This window comes from Balaenoptera borealis, assembly GCF_965194805.1.
Source record: "Balaenoptera borealis genome assembly, chromosome: 15".
NCBI classification, from domain to species: Eukaryota; Metazoa; Chordata; class Mammalia; order Artiodactyla; family Balaenopteridae; genus Balaenoptera; species Balaenoptera borealis.
The window spans coordinates 4,567,101-4,591,576 of record NC_138871.1 but is presented as its reverse complement, the minus strand read 5'-3'; the positions used below and the strand labels follow the sequence as shown (position 1 = coordinate 4,591,576).

General features: G+C 44.0%; 1 protein-coding gene across 1 annotated transcript in view; it reads left to right on the top strand.

Annotated features, from left to right (window-relative positions):
- Positions 1–24,476, top strand: part of SLC9A2 (solute carrier family 9 member A2) — a gene marked incomplete at its 3' end in the record, with an annotated part of 86,653 nt that overhangs the window by 46,765 nt on the left and 15,412 nt on the right. Inside the window, exons 4-6 of the mRNA XM_082356501.1 lie at positions 14,063–14,280; positions 14,728–14,930; positions 23,834–23,946. Of these exons, the coding sequence (XP_082212627.1) occupies positions 14,063–14,280; positions 14,728–14,930; positions 23,834–23,946 (534 nt within the window). The remainder of the gene's footprint in view (positions 1–14,062; positions 14,281–14,727; positions 14,931–23,833; positions 23,947–24,476) is intronic.

Genomic DNA, 24,476 nt, shown 5'->3' with positions numbered 1-24,476 from the left:
TAAACAAGACCCCTCACGTCTCAATCGCATTGGACACTTAGAGTATCACAGCTCAATAGTTGGGGTTGGAGAGGGGACTCATAGCACTGATTTTAGAAATTTGTGTCTTGGCTCACGTGTTTTGAACTTTATGTTCAGAAAACTGCGCAGAGATAAAACAAAAATGATTCTCATCATCCCCCTTACCCAAGGACACTAACAGATGCCTAAGGGATTCCTAAGTTCAGATCCACACCGACATGAACTGAGCTGGAACTCTGTTCCCCCTTGTGGACATCAGGCACCTTTCTGGTCCTCACCTTGTACATTGCCCTGGAATCCAGTCATGGGATGCTGAAAATCCACTGTCCTGAAGAGGGAGATGCTTGGTCCCCACAGCAGCCGGCAGCCTGCCGGGAAATACTGATATCTCTTTGCTGTGCTCTACGAATTTACAAGAACATGGCCAAGTCCTCCTTCTGATAGGACAGCAGGCACCCAATATTCTTTAGTTTTGTTTTCATGGGTTGATAATTCCTTAGTCTTTCTTCTCTAGAGGGCACTTAAAATATTTTCTATTTGTTGTTTCAATTATTCTAGCAGCATTATTGCAAAGAAAGTAGGAAATGGTAATTACCAGTTCCATCTTATGAATGAGCAAAGTGAGGCCCTGGTGGGCAAAACCATGGCTGTAGGGTGAGGCCTGGGCCCTGGCTCTCCAGTTAACAGGCCCGTCCAGGTTATGTCCCAGTATCCACTCTAACAATAAAAACAAGCACCTTTCAATGATATTTGTAAAATGAGACTTTAACAGGAATTTCCAGAATGATAGGCTCAGGGATAAAGTCAAGGAGCAGGGCTGATCTCGCTGGATGGAAGCGGTCACTGTGGAAGCTGTGAAGATCATGTTCGCTTTCTTTCCTGTTTTCCTTTGTATGAATTGGTGATTGTCATCTATTGAAAACTTTGAGAACAATAAGAAAGCATGCTTTTGCTGGCCATTTTGTAGCTTCTTCTTCTGGTTGCTCCTGGTTTGCCCACCAGTTGTAGCAGTTAGAAGACTATCTCTTCAAGATACAGTCATACGAAACCAGAGCCCTACAGGCCAGAATGACTAGTTCACGTTTACGGGTCTTCTCAAAATATGGGGGAAAAGAAAAGAGCACGTGACATTTCAAGACATTCATAAAACATGGTCCAAAGCATCATGTTTGATGGTTTGTTTATTTTGAGTGTAAGACAGGTATCTTTTATTAGTTTTCCCTAGCCTTTTCTCATGTTTACTGGATGTTTTTCTCCGTGTAAGAAGGTGACCTGGAGCTTTAACAAAACAATCTGGATAACACAACCTGGATAAATGCTAGTCTGCACACAAGTCATCATTTATCACCTAGTCTCTGGCCTGGCCTCCATGTAAATTGAATTAGTCTTAAAGCCTGAAAAAACAGAGAGCGAGCAGGCCACATCATCTTATTTCTAGTTGGAGCTTTAAACTTCAAACTCACCCCTAACCTAACACCCACATCTTCCCCTGAAACAAACAAAAAAATTTTCTTTTAGAAGAAATGGCTATTTAAAGACTGAGTCAGTTGCGTAAGAATTGGCTTAATCCTGCAGCCAGCATGCAGAGTAGCTATTGGCTTCAGTGCAGGCCAGCTGGGGCTCTTGGAGCAGGACAGGTAGAGAGGACGCTTTAGACCAGGGCTAAGTCCAGGTGCTGGGGGTGTCTGTGCATGCCCGCACATCACGTGGAACAGCAGGGAGGTAGAGTTTGGAGGGAAAGGAGAGAGGGGACCATAACGCAGGCTTCCGTCTATGGCTCTGGGTCTCGTGCTCTGTTGTTCACCGTCTCTTTGTACTTTATATCGTCTTGGCAAATAAAAGCTTTGTTTTTGATGCTGCTGTATGCCTTCACCGATAGCTCTGACTGGTCAGAACTGACCTCTTTAAAATCTTATATGGGGACTTCCCTGGTGGTCCGGTGGTTAAGACTCTGCACTTCCACTGCAGGGGGCCCAGGTTCGATCCCTGGTCGGGGAACTAAGATCCTGCACCCCGCATGCTGCGTGGTGCAGCAAAAAAACAAAACAAAACAGAAAGAATGAGTTTGTTACAGTGACCAATTCAGTTCTATTTAAGTTAAATCAAATTGTAAAATAACAAACCTATGAAAGTGGAAGAACAGTATGTATTTCAAAACTGCCAAAATAAAATATTAAAAAAAAACCCTTATATGGCCACCTCGAACACTACATGGCAGGGGGCAGTGGGTAAGGGAGGAAGATAGTAAACTGAGGCAGGAAATTAGTTAAATAATAGAAAAAGGACAAATCGTATCTCCCTTAATTTTCTGGACACATTCAGGAAAAAAGTGAAAAAGAAAGCTGTATTGTATTTTTAATGGTGACTCACCTATCTTTTGTTTTCTTTTGTATAATTTTGCCTCACCTGCAGGGCAAGACTAGAAAAGGCAGGAAGGGATTTGAAATGATAACCCTTTTTTTCCCCCTAGCTTTATTGAGATGTGATTGACACACATCATTGTGTAAGTTTAAGGTGTAAAAACGTGATGATTAGATAATATATGTATATTGCAAAAGGAGCACCACCATAAAGTTAGCTGACACGTTCATCACCTCACATAGCTACCCTTCTTTGTGTGTGTGTGGTGAGAACTTTCAAGTACACAATAACAGTATTGTTAACTGCCTGTACTATCGAATGTACCATCACATCCAGGATTTTCCAGTCACCATACTGCCCCTTAGATCCCAGAACTTATTCATCTTATAATTGGAAGTTTGTAGCCTGTGACCACTGTTACCTGTTTCCCGTACAACCCCTGCAAGCCCCTGGCAACCACCAATTGACTCTCTGTTTCTGTGACTTTGCTTTTTTAGATTCCAGATACGTGAGATCACACAGTACCTGCCCAGATTAGTGTAAATGATTCAGGAACTTATTTTCATTTATTTTGATGGTTTAAACTTTTAATGAAATAGATTCTGCTGGTAAACTCCAGTATTTGCTTGGTTTTTTGAAGGAGGAACAAAACTGGTAGACTGCCAGTTTTTTTGTTTTCCTGAGTGTAATCCACTGTTGTGGTCATGTGCTACATGTGGCTTTTGAGCACTTAAAATGTGGCCAGTCTAACTTGAGGTGTGTTCTAAGTGTAAAATGGACATCAGATTTTTAGGATTTAGTACGAAGAGATTGTAGAATATCTCATTAATGTTTTTTATATTGCTTGCATGTTGAAATGACAGTGTATTAGATCTGTTGCATTAAGTAAACATATTATGAAAGTTGCCTTCACCAGCATCTTTTTACATTTTTAACCATGACTATTAGAAAATCGAAGATTACATATATGGCTTGTATCATATCTCCGTTAGCTTTGCTCTATAGAGCTCACCATTAGTTTTTGCTGTTTGGTTCTGCCATCACTTTACTTTTCTGACTGTTTCTTGACTGGTCTTTGTCTTTATCTGAAAATGATTATATTACTGCTGGCCTGTGTTTCAAGTATATTGTAGAAAATGATTTGATGATCAAGTCATCACTACATTGCTCTTGGTCTAGAGCTTACAATTTAAAGTGGCATTTTCGTCTTTCAGACTCTGAAGGCTAAGCAATAATAGGGCTAAAGTTATTTTCTAGTAATATGTAGGCCAAGGTGCAAAATAGGATTATAAACAGAAATGTAAATATGGTATAATTTCCAAGAATAATTCCCTTTTCTGTTTTAATGAAAACATTTTCAGAAAACTGATAGTGAGACACAGTGTACAGTGACCACCCAGCTTGCACTTCTGAGCATGACAGTTTTGGACACACGACTAAGATCACATTTCCATTCCTTTCGTGAGGGCATTAGACCAGGGAATTCAGCTATGGGCGGGGGTCAAGCTTTGCTCTTCCAAGAACAGATAGTTGCCCAAAGGAAAACCTGTTGCCCCTTGACCTTGATGGAACCCCCCTTGGTGTGGTTGTTCCCTGCTCAGGGTAGGAAGCCAGCCTGGTGTGAACCCTAAGCCTTCCTCGCTTGGTTTCCTGGCCAGGAGACTCTGTGAGCGTTCTGATGCTCTAGCGTTTCTCTTCGTGTGCCCTCCCTCTCTGCTGCCTCTTTCCCCTCCCCCCAACCGCACATGGTCTGACATCTTCAGTGTTCCCAGGCCCGAGGGGCCATGAGTCTGTCTTCCCACTGCACTCTCACAGCTAACCCGCAGCTGTATAACTTGAGTCACCGGGGTCTTTGTAACCAGGAGCCCAGCTCAGGCAATAGAGGGAGCCTCTGGGTTAGTAAGGGAAACCCAAATCAAACCAGATTACACCATAAAGGGGGAATGTGTCGGCTCATATAAATAAATTCTTGTAGATTTGGCCTTGGGTTGATGGGACCAGGGACTCCCATGTCACCTGGACCGTCTTTCTCTCTCAACTTTGTCTTCCTCTATGTGATGACTTCCTTCTCATCAAAACAAAGGTCACAGACAAATTGAGTTCTATATCTCTACAACCCTGTCCCTATAAAGAGAGATCTACCCTGCCAGCCCCAGTTAGAAGGAATTTCAAAGGAAGGACTCTGATTGGCCCAGGGATTTGGAGAACTGTGATTGGATCAGACTGTGTCACATGACCAGCCCTACGGTTTAAGAAATAGTCTGTTAGCAGAAGAAAGCAGTGAGCATAAACTTACTTGGGGGGAGATGGCCATTCCCATCTGTGTTGACTACAAGTCAAGGAAAACTCGGTCCTTGATAATAAAGCATATAAATGATACAGTGGAGGTGGGGCTGGTGACCCCCCCCCCTCCCCGGGTTGAAGCCCTAGTGATGGAGAGAAGGGCATTCTGGGTAGAGGCAGAAGCCTCGCAGGTGAATTGCTGGGCTACATCCAAGAACTGAGTCGAGGGTGATGAGAGAGGCGGATACCTAGTCTTTTTTTAATTTTTTAAAAATTTTATTGAAGTAGAGTTGATTTACAATGTCGTGTTAATTTCTGCTGTACAGCGAAGTGACTCAGTTATACATATATATATTATTTTTCATATTCTTTTCCATTATGGTTTATCACAGGATATTGAATAGAGTTCCCTGTGCTATAGAGTAGGACCTTGTGGTTTATCCATCCTATATATAATAGTTTGCATCTGCTAATCCCAAACTCCCAATCCCTCCTTCCCCTCAACCCCTAGCAGATGCCTAGTCTTGACCTGTCTTGTTCTGTAGACAATCAGGAGCCTTTGGAAACTGTAATAAGCAGGGAGGTGACACACTTTATTTCTGCTTTCTAGTGAATACGTGATTGGAGAGCTTCTAAACCCTTCTACACCATCCCGTATGACACTGATAATATTTGAATAGTACTCTGGGGTGGAAGCTGGAGGGCATGGTGTCAGGCTCACTGGACGCCCCAGGGCTGAGGAATCTGTCTGGGCAGGAGGGTGGGGACGTGTGGCCGGCAGCAGGGTGAAGGCACCTGTGCATTAGTCCAGGCAAGAGAAGGTGGGAACGTACAAGTAATGGAATTTGAAAGAAGGGAAGGGAAGGGAGAATAGGTGGGAAAGTGTCATTAAATCCACACTAGTCCTCAAATCTCATGTTAGCCCTTATTTTCCCTCCCCAATAAATCTTTAAATAACAGCATTCAAATGTCAGCTCTTTTTCTCATTCATTCATCCCCTTCCGAACTGTCTGCCTGTGCCCCCTTGGTTTCCACAAACTTTGATGTATTTAGGAATCACCTGGAAAGGTTGTTACAGATACAGAACCCCAGGCCCCCGCCAGAGATTCTGCGTCCATAGGTCTGAGAGGGAGCCTTGGCATTTGCGTCTTTCCATGGACTTCTCATGATCACGTGGTCCACAAACCGTACTTTTAGAAATACTGCTGTGCCACTCGTGCGAGGAGCAGCGAGAGCTTCCAGAACAGAACAACTTCCGCTGACGGTCCTGGTGCTCCTGTTGAATCCTGAGAACACCCTGCATGCTCATTGGTGCAAGGTTGTCACGTGGCTGTTTCTCATACCCAGGTCCCACCTGCAGCCCACCCCCAGTGCCCACCAGGCATTCTCCAGCTGGAAAACTTCAATTCCATCAGCAAGCTCTTGGTCCAGTCTTCCTGCCTCTCATGCCTTTGTCAACAGTCGCCAACTAGAGTCAGTGGATGCCGTGGGTCCCTTGATGCCTTGTGTTTCATTACACTTTTGACCCTGAGCTGTGATCTCTTATGTGTTCTTTCCACAAGACCATGCTTGCTTTAGGAGGCAGGAAATGAGCTATAAACAGTAGCTGAATTGAAAGCATCTAAAGTAGAAAAAAACACAAGATGTGGAAAATCCATGAAATGGGCAAGACTGCGTGAATAATCAAGCATCTATAATTGTTTGAATTTATTTCATTTTGCTATTTTAAGAAAGGTTGTTCAGTTTTGGTGGTTGGATATTTCTTTGAAAAAGAATTTAAAAAAAATTTTTCTCATATGTCAAACTCACTTTCTCTTGGTTGTCAGGTTTTCTGGAAGAGGCAATCCATTGTATAGTAAATTCGTGCCCTGGAATAATTAATTTACCTCACATGAGTGAGTACTTTATTCTGAGAACATACAGTGTACCCTGAGTCACCACAGACCTGGCTTTAATCAATACAGAGAAAGCTTTTTAATTGTTCTTCATCTTTGCTAATGCTTGGCACTGATTAGTAGCGTATGCTTTTATGTTTGGCAAAGTCTTTATGGAGAATATGCAACTGTTATTTGGGCTGTATTTGCCTGCAACTGAATCCATACTTTTTAAGATCACGCACAGGCATGGAGTAGGCATGAAAGAATTTTGCAACATTCTTTCTGTCAGCTCAGTTCTAATTCTTAACAGTTCAGATTACAGAACAGGTCTAACGTGGGAATCGAAATTAGAGAATTGACCACTCTTCAAAAAAATAAAAGCACTAGTATTTATAAACTGAACTAACCGAGTCATGGCTACACCATATGTAAGTGAACACAGACAAGGTATGTGTATGTTTTATCTTCACAGCCAGAAATCTGCCTTCACCGCCCGCCATCCTCATGGATGCCGTTCCCTTTGGTTCTACAGATGCCGCCGACTGCCTAGTGAAGGGCTGTGGATCTCCATTAAGGTGGACGCAGCCAGCATCAGGCGAACGTACGCTTGGTACCGCTGCGTGCAGGGACCCATGCTACCTGTGGATGAAGGGTCGCCCCTGCTCTCTCAGAGTGCGGGTTCTGGTGGCAAGGAAGTGAACATCCACAGACGTGAACATCGATTCATTGGCTGCCAGGGTGGAGTCGTGGAGTACTATAGATAAAAGTGTTTGTTGGAATTTTCTATTCAGAAAATAGTCCAGCGACAGATTATCTGAATAGAAAGTCTGTGTTCCCCCGGAAGCCCGTTGAGACAGTATTAGCTGGCCTGAATTTTTTTGTATGCTGCATTGACAGTGATACAGTGATGAAGAAAACCTCAATTGCTGGTGAATGTAAAAACCGCTAATTATAGTGCTTTAGCTTCTCCGTCTCTAAATTGGTGATAATCACCCTACATTTATGTTAAACCACCATGTGAGGCAAGATAATAACAAAGCAGAGGGCCCCAGTGAATTCTATATGAACCTTACCTCCACGTGGTCCCACGGAATGGAACCTAACACCTGTCCAAACATGGACCTTTTTTGGGAGGTTATACGGGCCAGGTGCTGCAATGGATTTTGAAAACCGAACGAAAAACCACTGTGGGAAACAAAGGGACTCCAAGCTCTAGGTCTTTCTCCTCCAGATCTGTCCTCTCCATGTCCTTCGGAGTGCTCTTTCTAAAATGCAAATCTGTCCATGACACACCACCGTTGTGATGAGTAATCCGTCCTTGGACCCGCGTCATCATCCATTCCGAACACATTAATGAGGTGCCAGGCACTGTGACAAGCGTTGATGACACTTCTTCCCCCATGAAGCTTCCAGTTGGTTTGGGGAGATTAAACATGAATTACATGGTGGAAGATATAATCTCTCATTTTCCCCGCCAGCCTATACAATGGGCTCCTAAGCATGACATGTAAGAGTTATGTCACATGTCATTACCTGGCCCCTAACTTCCGTGTCCTCACCTGTGAACCTTCTCCTCCTCTCTCTCCCCTGCAGCAGAGTCAATTCTGCAGGTCCCTGAATATACCAACCTGTTCGTTTCTTTCATGGCTCTGAATGTGTCCTCTTCTTTTCCTGGATCACTTCCCTCTTCTTCCTGCTCGGGGAGCTCTCACTTACCCATGAAGATTCTGCTCAAATGTCCCCTCTTTTGTGGCAGAAGCAACGATTTCCTTTCCTGTGCTCCCGAAGCATCCTTCCCGTTCTCCGTTTCTGGCACTTGCCATGCTGTGTTACAGTTACCTTTCCATGACTCTTTCTCCTCTTAGACCACAAACTCTTGAAAGTAGAAGCTGCCTCTTATTTGCTTTCATCTTCCTAGCTCCCAGCCCAGAACTTGACCCAGAGTAGATGCTAAGAAAATATTGGTTGATGTTCAGTTGTTATTCCTGATCATATGAACTAAATTGGAAGATTAGGACAGAGAGATCTACATGGAAACAGGGAGAAAGATGATTCAATGACGTGAGCTGATAAAAGTAAGGTCAGACTGGGAATACTGAAGGCCAATAGTTTTATGTTTGAAGGAGCTTTAGAGTTAAGAAATTCAACTAGAGTTTTCTAAAATGTCACGAGTTATTTTGGTTATTATTTTGGTGTGGATATTATCACGCTGATGTTCAGAATGAGGGCGAGAGGCTGTGGACTTCAGGTGTGAAAGTTTCATGAGTTCTCTTTGGTGGAGAAAGAAATCGTCTCTCTCTTATGTGCTTCAGTGCTACTGTGATTTGCTATGACGTGACCTCCTACCCAAGGCACTCCTGGCCACGAGCTCCAAACCCAGTAAGGCTCCAGTCCGCACCAGTCCCCAGCTCTAGAAGCGTCTCATAATTCTTTTAGAAAAATGAAGGAGAGTCAAACTTATGATGATGGTTAATACTGTCAGCTATAGGTGATGATCCAGGAAAGGGGCAGGAAGGTTTTATTCTTCTCTCTTCCAGGGAGACTGTATTATTGTGTGTCCCTCCCTAATTGAAGGGAGACTAACTCATTTGTAGTTTTGTGTACGTAGGATGTTACTGAAGGTGAGGTGGTTTGATGTAGGTTAGCGCATCCTACAGCAAACAAGACCCCTCTTTGCACTGAAGCACCTCCTGGCCTTTGCTTGGAGGCTGTGTGTATTGAGCTGTACATGACAGGTCGGAACGCGACCTTGAAACATTTGTCCCCAGCCTGTATGGTGCATCCGCGTCATAGACACACCCGCGTTTCCTGAACAGGGCATTGCCGGGCTCTGGGGCCTCTGGTACCTGCTGAGGGTGTTTTTCCCCCGGAGGATCGCACCTGTGCTGTTCGGAGGTGGTGTTGAATTACAGGGAGGTGTCTGGCACACAGGAGCTTCACTCTGGTGTCATGTTAAGGATACAAAGCAATGGAAAATGATCCCGTGAACATTCATGTATAATTCATGTATTTTTTATTTTATTTTTTTATTTTTGGCTGTGTTGGGTCTTCGTTTCTGTGCAAGGGCTTTCTCCAGTTGCGGCGAGCGGGGGCCACTCTTCATCGCGGTGCGCGGGCCTCTCACTGTCACGGCCTCTCTTGTTGCGGAGCACAGGCTCCAGACGCGCAGGCTCAGTAGTTGTGGCTCATGGGCCTAGTTGCTCCGCGGCATGTGGGATCTTCCCAGACCAGGGCTCGAACCCGTGTCCCCTGCATTAGCAGGCAGATTCTCAACCACTGCGCCACCAGGGAAGCCCTCATGTATTTTTTTATTCCTACATCAAAGCTATAGTTTTCAATAATTTCTGAATAGAAATTTTTGTTTAATTGCTCATTTAACGAGCTGAAGATTACATTTTGCCTGTATGGTTTGTATTTTTCCCAGTGAATGATGTGAACGTGATCTCAGAGGGAAATAATTAGCACATACACAAGAGTAACTTTCTTTAGCCTTTTAACAATCACTTTTTGAATGATAAACAAAAAATCCAAATCCAAGAGGGACAGAGGGAAATAGGGTTGGTATGAGAAATGTAGGGGTTTCAACTCTATAGCTGATGCTTTATTGTTAAAAGTAAAAGTGATTGGAAAAAGCTGGGTGGTATGTACTTTGGTGTTTATCATTCTCCGTATTTGTCTTTAAGTTTAAATGCTTAATAGTCAAACCATTTTAAAGCACCTTTTGCACGGGATAAGAGAATTCAAGAAGGAATGATGGCCCTTATTGGTTTTGTTACAGACTTTCAACTTGGCACCATTTAAGAAGGTTCATTAGTGTGTGCTACTGTGTATGTGTCTTTTCTTCATAAAACATAGTATGATTCAGATTCTTCTGGCTTTTGCCCTCATTACTTAGTATTGGGCAACTTTTACTTTTTAAAGTCTGATTAAAAAAAAATTGAGCCAAAATATGAAAGATGAAAACGTTCAGAAATGCCGTAAACGAGTGGTTTATATTCAGATGGTGCTGGCAGTGGTGCCACCTGCCACTGTGGTCCGCAGTGTCTACTGCCCACTGTGCTGGGGGAGGGTCCAGGCTTTCATGTCAGGCCAGTGTGACAGAGCTCCCGCTTGCTTCGGTCACCAGGCACATGTAAGCAGCCCTGGCCGCGCCCACGGGGGACGTGCCCTTGGTCGTGGCCACCACACAAGGGAGGTGAGTGCCAATAACACTGTGGCCAGCTGAGCGATGGTCCCCAAAGGTCTAAGTCCCCAGAACCTGGGGATATGTTACCCTGCATGGCAGAGGGGGCTTCACCAATGTGATCAAGCTAGGGTCTTGAGATGGGGAGAGAACAGTGGATTATCCAGGTGGGCTGGATGAAATCACAGAGGTCCTTATGAGAGGAAGGCAGGAGGGTCAGAGTCAGAGGAGATGGGACCAGGCAGGCAGAGGTCGGCATGATGTGGCCACGAGCCACGGAATGTGAGAAGCCTCCAGAAAGTAGAAAAGGCAAGGAACTGATTCTCCCCTAGAGCCTCCTGAAGTAACACAGTCCTGTTGGCACCTTGACATTAGTCCCAGGTCAAGAAGAGAATGAAAATGATTTTGGACTTACGACCTCTGGAAGTGTAAGGTGATAAACTTGTGTTATTGTTAAGCCACTAAGTATTTGCTAATACCACAGCCATAGGAAACCAATGAAAGAGGCTTGTGCTTGGGAAAGGATGCACACGGGCCTGGCAGGGGAGGAGGACCTCACTTTTATCAGGGATAATCGAGCTCACTGAGAGCTCAGGAAGAGCGAGAGGTAGGTCCCTAACAGCGCTGGCTTTGAGTCGGACTGCCTGGGTTAAAATCCTGGCACCACCATCAATTAGTTGTGTGACCTTGAGTCACTGGACCTCTGTCTGCCTTTGTTCTCTCATCCGTAAAATGGGAACCATGACAGCACTTGCCTCAGAGGCTTGTGAGGAGGTTGACTGACATAACTCACACAAAGCGTTTGCACCGTCCCTGGCAGAGTGGAGGCTCTGTAGACATGGACTCTTATTAGATAAGCCCTCAGCTCTTCACAGGTTCTGCTGTGTGTTTGTGCTGCTGAATTTTACTGGCCCATTTAATAAGGTTCTCTTTGTTTGGGGAGCCACAGGAATTATACATTCCTCACTCATATAAATCGGAAAGAAATACCTGCTCAATCTGTGGGCAGGGACGTTGAGGCTAAATGCATGGTCCTTGGCTTGGTGGGGTCTTTGTTTTGTTTTCGTAGGGGGCACAGAATAGATATACAGGTTTTCTATGGAAGGAACAGGTCTGTTCCTTGCAGTGAGATATATTCATGGTTACCTGTTTAGGTCTCAACTCAGAAGGCCCTTAGATTTTCATTCTTCTACTTATCCTTATGCTCAAAGTAGGAAGATTTTGGTAAAACATCAGACATCTCAGGGTAAGGGAGACTAAGTGCAGTGGTTGAAGGGGGTTGGGGGAAAGCTCGTAGGGTCATTGCAGCTCTAGAGCTCTGAGAAGGTGGGAAACTTCACAGATCATGACCAGCGGTTAGCTCATGGCACAGTTATCACTCAGTGGAAGGCGGGCAGCTCACTCAGATTCTGTCCTGTTTCATTCTACAGCACCCTTGGATAATGATGCCTTTTTGGTAATTTCTAGTAACTGTGTCTCCTTAGATGGAGGCTGGTATGAGCTATCACCCAGCTCATACTAAATTTCCCCCTGTGGGTGGCCTTTGAGTTGGCCAGGGGTACATTCCAGCCAAGAAGACAGCACAGAGCAGGGCCCCTTTGGGAAATTACAGACCATTGAGCATGTGCTGGGTGCTCAGTGGAGAGAGGGTTGGGGGTCGGGGGACCTGGAATTGTCACTGAGGGGAGAGTGTGCAGAGCTTCGGGCGTCCAACCTAGGAGTCTGGGCTGCATCCTGAGCCCTTCCTTCCCCAGACTGTGCAGAGGTGTGGTATTATAATAGATGTGGTACATATAGACAATGGAATATTACTCAGCCATCAAAAAGAATGAAATAATGCCATTTGCAGCAATGTGAATGGACGTAGAGATTATCATACTGAGTGAAGTCAGACAGAAAAGGACAACTATCATACGATATCGCTTATATGCAGAATCTGAAAAAAAATGATACAAGTGAATTTATTTACAAAACAGAAACAGACTCAGACTTAGAGAAGGAACTTACGGTTACCGGGGGGAAGGGTGGGGGAAGGGATAGGGAGTTTGGGGTTGATATGTACATACTACTATATTTACTTATTTTTTATAAATTTATTTATTTATTTTCGGCTGCCTTGGGTCTTCGTTGCTGCTCGCGGGCTTTTCTCTAGTTGCGGTGAGCAGGGGCTACTCTTCATTGCAGTGCGTGGGCTTCTCATTGCAATGGCTTCTCCTGTTGTGGAGCATGGGCTCTAGGTACACAGGCTTCAGTAGTTGTGGCACGCGGGCTCAGTAGTTGCGGCTTGCGGGCTCTAGAGCACAGGCTCAGTAGTTGTGGCGCACAGGCTTAGTTGCTCCGCGGCATGTGGGATCTTCCCGGACCAGGGCTCGAACCCGCGTCCCCTGCATGGGCGGATTCTTAACCACTGCGCCACCAGGGAAGCTCACACACTAGTATATTTAAAATAGATAACCAACAAGGACCTACTGTATAGCACAGGGAACTCTGCTCAATATTCTATAACAACCTAAATGGGAAGAATTTGAAGAAGAATAGATACATGTATATGTATAACTGAATCACTTTTCTGTACACCTGAAACTAACACAACATTGTTAATCAACTATGTTCCAATATTAAATAAAAAGTTAAAAAAAAATAGATGTCAAGGGAAAGGGACATGAAGACCTCTGTGGTCCCAGAGTTTTGGAAGTGCTGGGAAAACAAGCAAAACCGTTTCTTTCCACTAGGAATTTTCAGAGCCTGTGAATACGTTTTGAATTTCCCAGAAGTGGATATCGTAGATAAGTAGAAATGAGACCCGGAATTAAGGCGTCGGGGTAAAAAAGAGTGGGTGGGTCCAAGAGATTCAGGATGAGGGTTAGAAAACAATTGGTGACCAGTAAGATGGTGAGGGGGATAGCAAGGAGATGCAGAGAGAATTCCAATGTGACCCTAGTTTCAAGCTTAGGATTTTAAGCGATAGCTTAGCATTTGGGGCCCTAGAGGAATAGAGAAGATGGAACTGGCTTTATAGGAAGATGATGGGTTTTGAGTGTATTATGGACTTGTTTGTCTATATTTGTGATACTGGCAGTATAGGTGATGGTGCCTAAGTCCACATCCCCAGGCTGGAAAGCTGTGTAGAGCCGGGCAGTTGAGGCCATGGGTATCGACGAAGACCTCCAGAGACAGTAGGGTTTCCAAGGATGCAAATCACATTCACTTACAAAAATCAGTCAATGGTGCTGTAGGCGCGGGTGGAAGGGTCGAGCCACCATTTAGCTAAGTGCTGACTCATGTTCTGATTGGGACCCTCGTCCTGTTTCAATTGAGGCTGCCTCTCTTCTTGTAGAATCACAGCTTGCGCAATGACCATGAATAAGTACGTGGAAGAAAACGTGTCTCAGAAATCCTACACGACCATCAAGTATTTCATGAAGATGTTGAGCAGCGTCAGCGAGACCCTGATCTTCATCTTCATGGGCGTGTCCACCGTCGGGAAGAACCACGAATGGAACTGGGCCTTCGTCTGCTTCACCCTGGCCTTCTGCCTGATCTGGAGGGCGCTGGGTAATGAGCACGTGTCTCCTGCGTGAGCGCTGGGTGTCGCGCCTGGAGAGATGGGCCCTTCCTCCTGCCCCTTCCCTTTGTCGCTGCTGCCGCTGCTTCTCTTCTTCGTCTTGGGCTCTTGTCTTTCTTATCTCCTTCCTCCACCTCCTCACTCTCCACGGCCTCTCCCTTCTCCTCCTTCTCCTCCTCTCCCCTCATCCTGACATACTCTTTCCTCCCCGGAGTATCTTCACGCGTTTGCTTTAAGTGGAATTAACCTCTCTTGGCGTCTCTGATTCCAAGAGCCTAGTGATGCGAGCCAGGAGGAGGAATGCGGGCAGGATGGTAGGAAAGGGACCTGTTCTGAAATACTTTGCCCTGAAACAGAAGCCCAGAAAAATGCGTCTTCACGTTCCTGTGTCCTGGCCTCACACAGTCTGTTTCCTTTGGTTTTGTTTTTCTTCTCAGGTGTCTTTGTCCTGACTCAGGTCATTAACTGGTTCCGCACGATTCCCCTGACCTTCAAGGACCAGTTCATCATTGCCTACGGTGGGCTCCGCGGGGCCATCTGCTTCGCGCTGGTGTTTCTCCTTCCTGCTGCCGTGTTTCCCCGGAAAAAGCTGTTCATCACGGCGGCGATAGTGGTCATATTCTTCACTGTCTTCATCCTGGTGAGTAGAGCTCAGTCTCCCAGCAAAGTCTCTCCCTTTATCAGGAGGAACCAAGGTCACTCAGGTGATCATCGTGAACTCCTTTTACATGATGCCAAGGTATCTTGAGGCTTAGGTAGTTAGGACACGAGGGAAAATGGTGTTTCCTCACGTCACTGGATTGTGCAGGGGCCTGAGCGAGTCCAATTTGGTCACTTGGCTGACACAGAAGAATTACTATTTAAGGAAACTCAGCTGTGTGAGCTGAGCTCCCTCCTGGAAATTTATGAGCTGCACTTGCTAATCCTCGGCATTTGTCTTCCTCTCTGACCTAGTAAATGTGCTCGTTAAATGCTGCTTGTGCGATGACCTCCCAGCAGCTCTTTGACATGGGTTCACTGCTGAGCTGTGCGTCCCTTGAAACGATGGGAGGGGTGACTACACATTTAATATGGGGAGGTGGAGAGCTGTGGTAGGAGGGCGTGGGTCTGGGTCAAGATCCTGACTTTGCAAGTTAATCAGCCCCTTGAAGTTAATTATCCAGCCCTTAGGGGATTCTGTTCTGCGGATCGTCATTTAGAAATTATGTCTGGGGCTCCCCTGTGTGCCGGACAATGGCTCTGGGTGCTTAGGATCCAAGAGTGAACAAAACCCAGAAATATCCCCGACCCTGCAAAGCCTCCATTCCAGTGAAAGAAAACAGAGGAAGTGAGGGAATTAGAGTCTGTTAGAGGGTGAGAGACGCTGGACAGCAGGAAGTTGTAGGGCTCAGGCCTGGTGAGGGTGGAGTACGGTTACAAATCTGGATGGAAGAATCGCGCGGAAGGCCACGGTGAAAAACATGCTTGAGTAAAGGTTTGCAGGGGGGTAAAAGGATTAGCTGAGCCGAAGAACATTCCAGGCAAATGGGACTAAAGACAAAGGTCTGGAGGCGGTGTGTACGTGGCCCACGTGGCAGCTGGAGGGCAGTGTGGTTTGGGACAGAGGAGGTGAGGGAGAGTCCGGAGGAGTCCTAGGTCACGTGGGACTGGCGTGGGCCAGCGGGGGCCGTCGGGCCAGTGTCAGGACGTTGGCTCCTCTCCAGGTGAAATGGAAGCATCCAAGTTTGGGGCAGAAGCGTGATGCGTCTTACTTGGTAAAAGGAGCCCCTGGCCGCTGTGAGAAGAGGCTGTTGAGAGGAAAGGGTACGAGTGGGAAAGGCAGTGTGGGACCCAGAGCAGTGATCAGGCAAGATGGCGAGAAGGGGCAGAGGCTGGTGAATGATGGAGGCTGGGGGTGAGCCCGGGACCCCGACTCCAGAGGCAAGCTCAGAACTGCGGGGCGCTCTGCTGACCACCCCCGAGAGAGAAGACAGTATTACCCGGTTACGGTTAGGGATAGTTCCAGTTAGAGGGACACATACTAGTTTGGTTCAAGCATCCCAGGTTGGTTTGAGTTTCTCAACGCAGGGAGACGGCGCCCCAGGGGTGGAGAGATTAAGCAGATTCCCTGCCTTCATCTTTTCACTGTGTGTTTGCAGGAACCTTGGAACAAGCATCCGATTAGCTAGTCTCACACGTCTGAGGCAGCGTTGTGAAGGGAATCCATTTTTTTTAACTTTTCATTTTATATTGGAGTAGAGATGACTAACAATGTTGTGTTAGTTTCAGGGGTGCAGCAAAGTGATTCAGTTCTGCATATACATGTCTCTATTCTTTATTTTTTTCAACCCAGTTTTTTTTATTGTGGTAAAATACACATAACATAAAACTTACCATTGTAACAGTTTTAAAGGGTACAATTCATTGACATTAAATACATTTACAATGTTGAGCCAACCATCATGACCATCTAACTCCAGAACTTTCTCATAACCCCAAATGGAAATCCCATACCCATTAGGCAGTCACTCTCCTCCCTTCCCTTCGCCCAACCCCTGGCAACCACTAATGTGCTTGCTCATTTGCCTGTTCTTCTTCTTTTTTATTTTTTTGACATTTTAGAAACTTCATTAAGGAAAATTTTCAAACATACGTTAAGTGTAAAGAGGATAGTATAACAAGTGCCCCGTGTTAATGACACAAATTGTTTTTCAAACTCTGCTCAATATTATGTAAAAACCCAAATGGGAAAGAATTTGAAAAAGGAAGTGAATCCATTTTGCCTTGAGCGCTTTAATGTCTCAGGAGCAGCCTAGGGCAGAGTGCTTGAGGGGGACAAGTCAGGCCTGGGAGTCACTCTCTGCCTCTTCCCAAGCCAGCTGCCCTGTCCTTACGCCCCACAGAAAGCCCTGCCCAGCCTGAGTCAATGCTCTGGACTCTTCTCCAGGCTCTCAGAAATCAAGGTGTCACATCTGAGTATCAAATACAAAAATAGAAGCATGTCTGTCTAGAGCAACTAAGAACCAGGTCGTTTGGAGATGAATCCATCGGCCGTATGTCTACACAAATATCCGTAGTGTAAAACCAGCCCCGTGCCCCCAACCCCATGGGTCTATGCCTTGTAAAGTGAGATTAAAAAAAGACTGAATAAAAAGATGTAATTCCAGAGAGGACACGCAAAATGCAAGCTCAGGTTGTTTAGTTATTAGATTCGACAGACATAACATTGCACTTCTGCATTCAGAACAAACATCACATAGGAAAAAGAAAAATATTACAATAAATGTATACTGTTGTTCATTGAATGTATGCGTACAGGTGGTTAATATAAGGTGTCATTTTTACACTCTTCGTATTTTGGCGTTTTGGAATCGTAACTCAGGCGTAAGGTCTAAGCGAAGTTTTGATTCCCCATATTAGAAGACTACACACCCACTTTGGATGAACACTGTGTACATCAATAGTTAACATTGATTAAGAAAGTTTTTTTTTTTTAAATAAATTGCTCTTTTCACTCTTCTTTTTTTAACACCTAGTTTATTTATTTATTTATTTATTTTTGGCTGTGTTGGGTCTTCGTTTCTGTGCGAGGGCTTTCTCTAGTTGTGGCAAGCGGGGGCCACTCTTCATCGCGGTACGCGGGCCTCTCACTGTCGCGGCCTCTCTTGTTGCGGAGCACAGGCTCCAGACGCGCAGGCTCAGTAGTTGTGGCTCACGGGCCCAGTTGCTCCGCGGCATGTGGGATCTTCCCGGACCAGGGCTCGAACCCGTGTCCCCTGCATTGGCAGGCGGATTCTCAACCACTGTGCCACCAGGGAAGCCCCAAGAAAGTTTTTAATGCGACAAATTAAAAAGAGTAGTGGCAACAAACAAAATAGTTGTGTTGGCTCTGTTTGGTATCGTAAAGGTATCAAGTTAACCCTTCAGTGATGGAGATTTTTTGGGGGTCAGTATTCGACATCTGCAAGCATGCCCCGTGGACAGTCTTCTGTCCTGATTAGGTTTAAGGATGACCCTGTGACACGCACTGTGACGCCCATGGGAAGAGGAATTGTGTGGTCCCACACCTCCTGTTCCCTTCCCTTCGCTGTTGTCTGCCCTATCCCCCCTCTGTGTGCAAAGACTAGAGACTAATGGCTATCACTTGGGTCCTTGACCTGACCTCTTTCCTTCCCATTTCCTATCCCCCACTGGTCTTTAGGAGACGATGAACACATACATGCACAAACACACAAATACACACACGCTGCCTTCAGAAAGGTTCTTTTTTCCAGAATACATCCATTGTTAGGGGACTCAGGGAAAGGAGCCTGGGAGGAGAGACTTAGTGGGTTCCAAACATAGTAGAAATAACTAATTATCATCCATGCATACAATTTTGCCTTCTGATCAATAGCGATGCATTCTTCTCCAAATGACAACTTTTATGTTGATGGACCTATCATTAAACATTAAAATGCCTTTCCCTCTTATTTTAATATTTCTTGTAGGAAATATTTTAATACTTCCATCCTGATACTCTTGAGTTAGCACCATCTTCTAAAGCAGAATTTCCTGTGACGCGTGGCTTATTATTTGATACTAAGATTTATAATGAGAATTTTAACGTTCCTTGAATCACGTTGATAATTAGAGAAAGTAGCCTCTTGATGAAGCCATTAACATCTTCCCGGAAAACAGTCTTGCTTGGAGAATAGTGAATGAGTAAACGATTCTGATTCCTTGGACGTGTATGTTCATTGTCATATAAATAAGATTGGTAATGATATAGAATATATAAGCTATCTCTCTTGTTTTAAAATGATATTCAAGATTGAGGCAGGGTAGAATCCAGCAGTAGAAAGCACAGACATTGGAGTAGGCTGTTCTGGGTTAGTGTTCTGGCCCAGCTCTTAATAGGATCTATGAGCCTCAGTTTGCTTTGCTGTAAGATCTGAACCATGGTACCTCCCTCCCAGGCAGTAGAGAGGAAATATGTATGTAAACACAATACCTGATGCAAGGTTTTAACCTGATGATTTGCTCTGTTTGCATTATAACATTAAGTAAAATGATAATAGCAGAAAGAAAAACTTAATGCCTTTCAATGTATTTCAGAGCCCAATTATTATTATTCAGTTAGTCCCTATAATTATAGGGCAGATCCTCACAATTGTGGAAATTCATTGAGTAGTTAAGGAGAAGTCCATCAGGGAGCCAGGTTGACTGGAATTCCAAGGGCGGAGACTCTTTTTGCCTCCATCCTAGATTAGTGCTGTAATCTGCTGTTAAGTCATTGTCCGAAACTGATGTGTCTGCATGTCACCCTACTTGCAAGGTGACAAGCTCTTCCTTGAATACTTTTATGGTTCTCATCCCATTTACCCCATTCTAAAATAAACACTGTGTGCCCAACCAGATTTATGATCTCTGTGGTCAAGTTTGGAACGTGAAAAAGCCTTATATAGGATAGCATAGCAATGAGAGTAATATTTTTTAATGAATGAAAACAGTTTCTTCAAACAGTTTCTTCTTTCTGGAAATTGCCTGTTAAATCAGCAAAGAAATAGAAAGGCGTTCCCCACCCCCCTGCCCTCACCCCTCCCCTTTGTTTTTTGCAAAATTTAATTGCAAAAAAACAAAAATGAAAGAAATCATTTTCTTCCAAAAGAACAGACCCAAAGATGCTCCTTCTTTAATCAGGCAGCAGTGCCTTTTTCTTTCTCACTTTACTGGGAGCAGAAGGGTGGGGGTGGGCAGAAAGCAGAGATGGTGGAGGGAGAAAAGAAAGCTTACCTCGCTGTCATTCTTCCGGGGCTCCTGTGTAACAGTTCTCCCCTCTGCCAGGCCTGACTCTGGGGTGTTGGGTTTACTGCGCTAAAGCCAAATGAATGGGTGAAAATTTAACTTGTGCTTTGCAAATATGTTTTTCAGTGGTTTGATGGAAAACGAAGGGGTTTCTTTATTTTTTAACCCACATGGATGGTAACAAGCTGTTATTCTAAGCCTTGTCAGGCTGCTCCCCGGGTGACCAAAATGAGGAATTTTGCAATGTGGTAAAATAAGGTGCATTTTCAAAGGTATTCCTTTTTTTTTTTTTTTCTGTGTCCCCCAACCAGAGACCCAGGCTCTTAGAATATAACATCCAGCTTGGGGAACTTAATATGACATTCGGATGCCATGTACTCTCCCTCCAAAATAGATGGATTGAGGAAGGAACGAACAAAGGGAGGGAGAGAAAGTAAGGCAGAACCTATCGAATAATTCCATTTGAGCACAGCATGACAACTGCAAATAATTCTAAGAGAGAATGGGGACTATTAAAAAGGAACTGTTTAAACAAATACTTCTTTTTGGGGTTTAATTTAATGTAATTAATTAATTTTTTTATCAGGGTATAGTGGCTTTACAGTGTTGTGTTAGTTTCTGCTGTACGATGAAGTGAAACAGCTATGTGTATACATATATCCCCTCCCTCTTGGACCTCCCCCCTCATCCCACCCATCTAGGTCATCACAGAGCACGGAGCTGAGCTCCCTGTGCTGTACAGCAGGTTCCCACTAGCTAGCTATTTTACACATGGTAGTGTATATATGTCCATCCTAATACCCCAATTCATCCCGCCCCTCCTTCCCCCCACCGTGTCTACACATCCGTTCTCTATGTTTGTGTCTCTATTCCTGCCCCGCAAATAGGTTCATCTGTACAAATATGTATTTTTAAATGAGATGTGCCATTGCATCTCATCCATACTTTTATTAATTATAAACTTAATTATGTTGTAGTTTTAGAAACTCGACTTGACCTGGGCTCTGGGCCACACTTGCTTCCTGTAGGAGATCAGTTTTGTTTTATGTATTCTAGGTTATCCGTCTAGTGGAAGAAATCAGCCTAGTGACTGGGGCAGGCCCCGTGTCCCATCTTTACCTTTATGTCCTATATTTACAAATATAAGGCGCTCACTTATTATTAACTGAATGAATACCTGGTAGAGACAAGCATGTGAAACAACACTTAGTATCCTCAGAACACATTGTGTCATTTTATAAATAGCACTGACTTTGTTGATTTTTTTTTTTTTTTCCTGGAGCTATTATTAACCTAGAGGCTTCATGGAATCTGAAACTCAGTGAAATCACCCATCACTGTAAACCACATGTTGACACCTATTTTCATTTACATAAGTTAAAAATTACAGAATATGTGTTGATTGGAAAACGGCTGTTACCGCCTATGTTATTTCAGAGTGGCAGACTGACCTACAAGTTAGAACACAAGGTGCCTCATGCCAAACTTGCTCAAAATCATTCATGTTTTAGAAAGTGAAAGTGAAGCTGAAAAATGCCCAAAGCTGGACTGATGGAACAAAATTAATGACCTCCTTTACAAAATGTGTGTGTGTCACAGTTTATATTATCAGAAACATTCTTAAAGACATGCAGAGAGGTGAGCGAGGAATCAGTCGTGTCAGGGAGCGTCTCTCAGCATATCCACCCCTCCCCGTACATCCAGTAATCCATCCTGGTCGTGAATTCTTCATGCCGAGTGGTGGCAGTCGTCGACCAACCAGGCAAGAAACTTGGGGATCTTCCTGGACCCCGCATTGTCACCCCCTCCTCCCTTGGCCTATTTTAGTGCCCGTATCACATCATTTTAAACATAATAGCGATAGTTTGTTTTGGGAGCTGTTAGTTCCCCATTGTTCTCCTTTCTCTAAATTTTTCTGGTTCCATTTACTCTTCCAGATTAATTTTGAACATTTTCTCAACTTCTAAATATTCACGTTTCTTAAAAATCCTTTGGAATATGTTATCGAAATTGTATTGCACGTACATTGAGATAAAACTGCCATCATAATATTGTTAACTAATCCCATCTAGGAACTGTGTGTGTCTTTTTCAAACTCAAATCTTTTTAATATCCTTTAATTACATTTTACAGTTCTCTTTGTGAAGGCTTTTTTTGCATTTCATGATAGGATTATATACTGTATTATATACTTCTGTAGAGAGTATAGAAGTATGTGTGTATATATATATATATATATATATATATATATATATATATTTAGTATCCATATAGTATAATATATAATATAGTAGTATATACTAGTATTAAATATATTCTCTCCCGTTCTCTCTCTCACTATACATGTATGTTTCATTGCTATTTTGTAGGTGTTTATTCTGGTTTTTTTTTAAATTAGTATATGGGATGGATTTGTGTATGTTCTTTTTATGTTTAGTCACTTTACTAAATTTTCTTGTTATTTTTAAAATTTATTTATTTATTTATTTTTGGCTGTGTTGGGTCTTCGTTTCTGTGCGAGGGCTTTCTCTAGTTGCGGCGAGCGGGGGCCACTCTTCATCACGGTGCGCGGGCCTCTCACTATTGCGGCCTCTCCTGTTGCGGAGCACAGGCTCCAGACGCGCAGGCGCAGTAGTTGTGGCTCACGGGCCCAGTTGCTCCGCGGCATGTGGGATCTTCCCAGACCAGGGCTCGAACCCGTGTCCCCTGCATTGGCAGGCAGATTCTCAACCACTGCGCCACCAGGGAAGCCCTCTTGTTATTTTTAAATGAAAAAAGATTGTTGTAGATTTTTTAGGACAAAAACTAGGTCATCCTTGAGCAACAAAAACCTTGTCACTCTATTTTCAGTATCTCTGCTTTCCCCTCTGTCTCTTCCTATTTCACTGACCAGGACAAGCATTGTGGCACAGCAGGTTGGGAGTGTCCTTGTTGTTCCTACTTCTAATGGAAATGCTTTTAATGTTTCATTATTAAGTCAGATGTTCACTAGAGATTTCTGGCAGATATTTTTTATTATATTAAGGAGTTTTTTCTCTTCCTGGTTTACTAAATAGCTTATGTTTCTCTCCATTTCCCAAGTGCCCTGTGAACATGCCCAAACCCACACTGGGTCCTTTCTCACGGTTGGTCCTGTGCTCCTGTTAGGTCTCTGCTAGGTTCTGCTTCCAACATCTTGTAAGACTCTGATCCAGGGTTCCCTTTCTGCAGAGCCTTCCTTGACCCATTCCCTGTGTATCTCTCTCCTTCCTCCTGTGCCTACTTTGTAACTGGTTTTGTGCATATCCTTCTCCTCATGAGACTACGAAGTCCTTGAGCTGAGGTCCTTAACTAGCCATCCATCCCTGTGTCCCAAATGCCCGAGCCGCCGACATGTACGCCATAAAAGCTCAATTAAAATTGTTTAATAGATTAATTAATGAATCATTGAGATGTTTTCTATGAATAATACAAGTAGGTGATTCCTCTGAACTGGATAATACTTTATTATTTTTTAGAATTACTTTCTTTTTCTATTTCTTAGAATTACATAGAATTATGTTTTAAATTCCTTGCATTCTGTCCACTGTTTTGCTTCTAGTAGCAGGTTTGGGGACATGGCCCTCTGAAAATAGGCCAGCTGTTAGAGAGGAAGAAGGAAAGTAACAAAATGTTACATATGCTGTGTTAAGTCTTGGGGGCAGGGTATCTTCTGTCAGTTATCAAAGTTTAGGAGAATAAAAGTTATTCTTGAATTTGACAAGAAGTTTCCCCTCCCCCCCTTGTTCTTCTGTGCAGGGAATAACTATCCGACCGCTGGTGGAGTTCCTTGATGTTAAGAGGTCCAATAAGAAACAGCAAGCTGTCAGTGAGGAAATCCATTGCCGGGTAGGTGTGAATGTATCCATAGTGTAACAATTTAAATGGTTAGAGGGAAAATTATTGGATTAAGTCAGACTGCTTGACACCATGGCGCTCATTTCCTGACGAGGTAGCTGGCAGAGGGTGAGGTGGGTAGGGCCGGGGGTGGACCCAGAAGGGCGTGAATTGGGGGTAGAATGAACACAGCCCCACGGAGGCTACACTCCTCCAGGAATACAGGAGTATCACTTCCTTCAACCTGAAATGTTTCTACTGGAAAATTATTACCATATTTCATATTTTCCAAAATTATGAACAGGCTGTTATATTGTTTTTTAACTTTCTATTTTATATTGTAGTATATCCGATTAACAACGTTGTGATAGTTTCAGGCGCACAGCAAGGCGACTCAGCCATACATATACATGATGAGAAAAATAATCTACGAATTGCCTAAGATTGATATGACAAACATCAATTTGTTCGAAGATGAATTGTTGTTTTATTGTTTATTCAAATAAACAAAAAGCAAAAACTGTCAGGGTCTTTGACGTTTAAGCTTGATATTAAGAGAAATTTC